At 27.6% G+C, this 6850-nt stretch overlaps 1 protein-coding gene across 1 annotated transcript; it reads left to right on the forward strand.

The window, feature by feature from the left end:
* The first annotated feature begins 397 nt into the window (after window positions 1–397).
* Window positions 398–6438, forward strand: LOC136086214 (uncharacterized). Its single transcript, XM_065808498.1, has 3 exons — window positions 398–914; window positions 2438–2974; window positions 6188–6438. The coding sequence occupies exons 1-3, from the start codon at window positions 398–400 to the stop codon at window positions 6436–6438; spliced, it is 1305 nt and encodes a 434-aa protein (XP_065664570.1).
* Window positions 6439–6850: the final 412 nt, after the last annotated feature.

Genomic DNA, 6850 nt, shown 5'->3' on the forward strand with positions numbered 1-6850 from the left:
TAAGAATTTAATTAGCATTCTTGATTGTGATTGTGCGGGTTTTTGTGAAAATGTTAATTTTTAACATTTTATCACGATATTGTTTTCGTCATTTTTAATAGTTTTTTATAACTGTTTTAAATCTATAGATTGTTTTGTTAGAGTTTTAAATAATTTTTTTACTGTTAAAAATTTATAGAAAATTAAATATTCTAGTTGTTTTAAACAGTTTAAAATATGTAAATAAAATAGAAAATGAAATAATTAAAAGAAGATTATCAAAATCAAAAGTTTTTTTTGTGGTGAACAGACGTGTTTTTGCAAGCGCTATAATTTTAAAGGAAATAAATTGCAGTATTTTTAATTCTTAGTATTTATATAATTAATAATTATTAAACTATATTTCTTTATTAATAACATGGATGCATTTAAAGACTCCGAAATCTCAATAAAGTTAGTACGAGAAATTTTTCAAGAGATGTTTAAGAAACAGCAAAAAGATATTTTTAAACTGATAAGCGGTAATAGAATCGACGTATTACAAAAAGATATTACTTTACTAAAAAACACTTGCGAATCTTTAACAAAAGAAAATGAAAACAGGGAAGTGGAACTTATTTTGACAAAAAAGCAGTTGATGAATTATGAAAAAGTTCAAAAAGACATTGAAGAGAGTTTATCGTTTACACAAGATTGCCATGATAAAAAGGTTATCGACCTAGAGAAAAAGATTTCTTTGAATTCTAATTTAGGAAATGAAGATAAAACTAAAATTCGACAGCTTGAAGATCGCCAAAGAAGAAACAATTTACGTTTCGAAGGAATTTTGGAAAACGATTCAGAAAGTTGGGATGATTCTGAAACTAAAATACAAAACTTACTAGAAAATAAACTTAATGTAACTGGAGTAAATATAGAAAGAGCCCATCGGACAGGTAAACCTGATTTAAATAAGTCAAGAACAATTGTGATAAAACTACTTGACTATAAAGATTAGATAAAAATACTAAAAAATGCGAACAAACTTAAAGGCTCCGGAATATTTATTAACGAAGATTATTCAATTGAAACAGCGTTGATACGGAAAAAGCTTTTTGAAGAGAGAAAGTTGCACAGGACAAACGGTAAATATTGTATTGTTGTATATGATAAATTAATTATAAAGGAATTTAGGAAAACGAGTGCCATCAATTAAATTCTTTAAATTTTTATATTTTTTGGTTCTTAAAATTACTCTTATTTAAAATGGCTGAGGAAACTGATTTGTCAAACTTTGAATTTAAAACATTTAAAATTAAAAATTCAATCCTTTTAAATCGCAATTCTGATCCTGATATTAATTTTTATAATGATAATGAACTAATTAAAAATATTAGCCCATTATATTATAACCCATACTCAAAAGACATTACCAAATGAATGGATGATAACTCATTTTCAATTCTTCATATTAATATTAGGAGTTTAAAAAAAAATTTTGAATCATTAAAACAGTTTCTATATAAAATTAAAATTAATTTTCAAATTATTTGTCTTAGTGAAACATGGTGTCAAGACAAAAATGTTGAGAGCGATTCATATTTCCAAATACCCAATTACAATGTAGTCCACCAAATTAGAGACCTGGGCAAGGAAGGCGGGGGTTTATGTATGTTTATTAAGAATTCATTATTATTCAAATTTAATTCAAATTTAAGTTCAATCACAAATGATTATGAGTCATTATGTGTGGAAATCATTAATAAAGCCTCAAAAACATTGTCGTGCATGCATTATACAGACCACCATCAGGAAATATTAATGCGTTTAAAGATCACATTAAAAATTTAATTGAAAATAAATTGAATTTGAATAAAAGTGTTTATTTCGTGGGTGACATTAACCTTAATATTTTGGATTATGACGTAAATAAACAAACGAATAAATTCTTTAATGTCATTTTTCAAAGTGGATACATTCCAATAATAAATAAATCTACGCGTGTGACTAGCGGTAGTGCAACGTCAATTATAACTAATGAATTTATCAATACAAAAATTATCTTCTTAACTGAATTTCTTACTCATTAAAATGAAGCATTCCCTAAAATTACTAAATTAGTCAAATCGAAAACGCTTTTAAACCCATGGATAACGAAGGGAATCCTTAAATCTTCCAAAATTAAACAACAATTATATTGTAAGTTTCTTAAAAAAAGAACTTTGGTAAATGAAACTACTTATAAAAGTTATAAACGTTTATTTGAATCTGTTCTAAAACGCTTAAAAAAAAAACTATTATTCTGAAAAATTAAAGAAAAACAACAGTACACAAAAAACATGGAGTATTATTAAAGAGGTATTTGGCAAGAAAAATCTGGACCGAAATGCACTTCCAACTAATCTTAAAATTAATAATAACTTAATTGTAAATAAATCATTAGTTGCAGAAACACTTAATAACTTTTTTGTTAATGTAGGTTCGAATTTAGCCTCTAAAATAGGACCATCTCAGACAAACTTTCGTTCATACCTAACACCAAATAAATCTGTCATGTCTAACCATGAACTTACAGAAGATGAATTATTAAACTCAGTTTCTTTACTAAAACCTAATAAAAGTTCGGGTGCTGATGATGTCAGTAGTATTGTCATTATTAAATCAATAAGTTTTAAAAAAATACCATTTTTACACATTTTTAATTTATCTTTAAAAAACGGAGTTTTTCCTGAAAACTTAAAATGTGCAAAGGTTACACCAATCTATAAAACAGGTGATCCTTCTGATGTCTCAAACTACAGACCAATCTCAATTCTTACCTGCTTTTCCAAGATTTTAGAACGTGTTATGTATAACAAACTGTTTTCTTTTTTAACTAATAATAAAATTCTTTACGATAAACAATTTGGGTTCAAATCTAGTTATTCAACCGATCATGCAATCATTCATCTAGTACACGAAACATGTAAAGCTTTTGATGAAAACAAATTTACTTTAGGCGTCTTTATTGATCTAAGTAAGGCTTTTGATACGGTGGATCATAATATTCTCCTGCACAAACTTAAAAATTATGGTATCATAAGTTTTAACTTAGCATGGTTTAAAAGTTATCTAGCAAACAGGAAACAGTACATCTCATTTAATGATGGTAAAACGGATTTAGCGACAATTTCCTGCGGCTCCCACAAGGATCAATTTTAGGGCCCCTTTTATTCCTCATTTATATAAATGACTTAAATAAATTTTCATGTATCTTAAATTCAATCCTATTTGCAGACGACACCAACTTATTTTATTCTGATAAGGATATTAATTCTTTATTTGAAACAGTAAACAAAGAGCTTGCAAAACTAAGTGAATGGTTTATAGCAAATAAATTATCCATAAACATAAAAAAAACAAAATATACTTTCTTCCATCGTCTTCATGAAAAGAGACTCATCCCATTAAATCTTCCAATTTTAGTTGCAAATAACTCTTGTATAATAAGAGAGCGTTCATTGTTATTTCTTGGTGTTGTTATTGATGAAAATGTGAGTTGGAAGGAGCACATAAATATAATTCAAAATAAAATTTCGAAAAATATTGGTCTACTTTACAAAGCTAAGCAGTTATTAAATCAAGCCTCTTTAAAATACATTTATTTTTCATTTATTCATAGCTACCTAAGTTATGCAAACGTTGTCTGGTGTAGCACTAACGTAACTAAAATAAATAAACAATTAAATAAACAAAAGCACGCTTTAAGAATTATTGGAAATGTAGATCGTTTCTCACACACTAAACCTCTATTCATTAAATTTAATATTCTCAACGTATTTTAACTAAATCTTTATCAAATTCTTATTTTTATGCTCAAAGTTAATAAAAAAATAGCACCTATTTTATTTAACTCTTTTTTGGAAAAAATAAATCATCTATACCCAACACGATTTTCATAAAACAATTATGTTCAACCTAAAACCTATTACTCTGTTACTAAGTTCTCAATTGCTTACAGAGGTCCTAAACTATGGAACATGCTATTAAATAATGAGTTAAAAACTATTTCTTCTATTAAACAATTTAAAAACAAACTTAAGCAAAAGCTTTTAATAAATGACAACGAATTAAAATTTTTCTGAAGCCTTTGATTAGGAGTAATCACGTTTGTCTATTTCTTTATAAATATGGTTTAAATATATATTCTATATACAGTTCAATTTGTACATTATGACGTTGTTTTTTATCTGATATAATAAACTTTTCATATATAAAAGACACATTATGATACTAAAAATGTTTTTAAAAAATGTTTTTTTTTTTTGTTTGTTTGTTTGTTGTTCGTGTATTATCTGTTATTTTATGATTTAAATTCAAAAGGTTTATAAATCTAAAACCAGTTAGGAAAAAAATAATTTAATTAAAAAATCTTCGTATACTTTTGGATATATTACACTGTAATATAGCGTAAAATGTTTTTTAGTTTTTATTTATCGTTATTTTATTTTAACGCAACGTTTTGTTTAACGTTTATTTAACGAGTTACTTTGTTTTGTATTTTTATTATTGACATTTTTATTTAAAGAGGCTTGGTGATAAGACAGAAATTGTCTTCTTCTTGCCCCAGCCATGTATTTATATATTTGTATTGCATAAACTTGTAAACTTTTCTTATCGGCGAAATACATTATAATAATAATAATAATAATAATAATTATTATTATTATTATTATTATTATATCAAGTTCATTGATTTTCAAAAATACAGCCGTTAGATTTAATGCAATATAATAATAGTAATAATGTAAATTATAACTAAAGCTACTTTACAACCGCTGAATGTAAATGTTATGTCATTTTATGCAAAAATGAGACTTATTATATATGTTATTATAAATAAGTTAAAATAAATAATGCCCCCTCCCCTCCGGCGGGAGTGGAGGAGAAGTAATGAGCAATAAAAAAATCGCGATTAGATTTTTTTACGTTAATTCGAGCCCTGAACTCTTAAATCAATATGATTTCCTGGATTTGATAATATTAATATAGCTTAAAGATACTTAATGTGAAAAGGCTATACAAGAACAACAATGTCAGAAGATCGACTTAACGGTTTTGCATTAATGTTTATCCATCAAAAAATTGTTTCTTGTATTGATAATGTTATTAACAGATTTTCTATAAAAAATTGACAACTTCATTTCAATGATTAGTGTTTATGCTGCTAAATAAATTTTCTCTCAATCAACCTAATAACTTTCTTAAGTTTTTATGCCATTTAAACCAGTTTTTTACTGTAATTGTTTTTAAAAACTGTTACCTTTCTTTTCATTTGATCAAAAATGATCTTCTTTCTTGTTGTTAAAGTTTAACTTAGTTTAACTTTTTTTTAAAATCTTGTATTATAAAAATATACATAACCTTTTATTTGGCTATTTATATAAATCTATTTGTATTTGTGTCTTTCTCTTTTCTGTTATTAATTTTTTCTTTTTCCGATTGTCCATGTCTGGAATGAAATATGTTCCTAGACATGCTGATGAGCCCAGATATTGGGTGAAACAGTCATTTATTGGTTTATATATTTATTATTGTAATATGTTATACCAAAATGGTAGAAAAGAATCTACAGCTTTATACTCTTTTAATAAAAAACACTTTTTTTTAAAAAAAGTTTCTATGAAGAGCTAAGATATGAGCTTCTCACTGCAATAGAAAGAAAATCCCTTTAAATCCTCCAGTCCAATGGCAGGAAGATTTAAAGGGATATATAGGGGAGACTATTGAAATGATTGCCACTGCCCCCTTCCCTCCTAAGTAAATAGATTTAGGAAACTGTTCTAAAGTGACATGAAATTCGTGTAGTGCAAATTCTATTTTTTGCGCTTGCCAGCATTAAAAATTATTAAACCTGTAAATCGAAGGTCTAGATCGTCGGAATCAAAAAGATTGCTCCCCTTCCACCTTCACTTCATAGTGCGAATCCGCCCTTGCTCCAGTCAACCTCCTTTTTTTTTATTTGCCTTGTGGGCGTAGTTGCGTCACTTACAACATGACGTAAGGCGCTTTTTTTTTGACGGGGTAAATTAAAAACCTGCGTCCGCCCCAGGTAACAGATAATTATTAGGTCTTGATCATAAACCACTAAATTGCTTAGGATATTTCCAAGAATCATTTACAATCAAAGGTCAGAGCTGTGAGTTAATTACCATATATGTTTGTAAGAATGTGAAAACTGCTTTATTAGGTAAACCTGCCTTACAAAAGTTTAACCAAGTCAGAATAGACATTCCTGAAGAATTTATTTGTGGTATGATTAAAATAACCAAAAATAACGTAGAGGAACAGTTTCCTTCAGTATTCAATCGGTTAGGAACAATTAAAGGTGACCCTTTGCATATTGTACGTGAAAGTGTGACACCATACCATATTGGAGCACCGCGACATGTAGCGTTCCCACTTCTAGAACCATTAAAGTTAGAACAGGAACGTATGTAAAAAATAGTTGTTATCAAAGTAGTAGATCAACCTACTGACTGGTGTCACCTTATTGTAGTTGTGAAAAAACTTAGTGAACAATTTTGCATATATATCGATTTGACACAACTAAAAAAAGATACAAAACGCGAATTCTATGAGTTAAAAGGTGTAGATGATACATTGGCCCTACTAGTAAAGGGTGTAAATATATGGCTAAATTAGATGATTACTCAGAATATTGGCAACTATCCATGGATTTGGAAATTCAGTTAAAGTGTACGTTTACCACACCTTTTGGTCGTTTTTGCCCAACAAGAGGTCCATTTGGGTTAACATCGCTTCCAGAAATCTTAAGTAAAAAAATGGATCACGTAATTGATGGTCTTAAAGAAGTCGTAAAAAGTATGGATGATTTTTTAGTTTTTGGAAA

The sequence above is a fragment of the Hydra vulgaris genome, chromosome 10, assembly GCF_038396675.1.
Source record: "Hydra vulgaris chromosome 10, alternate assembly HydraT2T_AEP".
In the NCBI taxonomy this organism is placed as follows: domain Eukaryota; kingdom Metazoa; phylum Cnidaria; class Hydrozoa; order Anthoathecata; family Hydridae; genus Hydra; species Hydra vulgaris.

What these genes read in the sequence shown, in the direction of transcription:
- LOC136086214 (XM_065808498.1), top strand. Translation starts at nt 398, where the DNA reads ATGGATGCATTTAAAGACTCCGAAATCTCAATAAAGTTAGTACGAGAA. An exon ending in AGAAAGAGCCCATCGGACAG is followed by an intron (nt 915 to 2,437) that starts GTAAACCTGATT and finishes TTGTTAATGTAG; the next exon opens with GTTCGAATTTAGCCTCTAAA. An exon ending in AGGCGTCTTTATTGATCTAA is followed by an intron (nt 2,975 to 6,187) that starts GTAAGGCTTTTG and finishes CTGCTTTATTAG; the next exon opens with GTAAACCTGCCTTACAAAAG.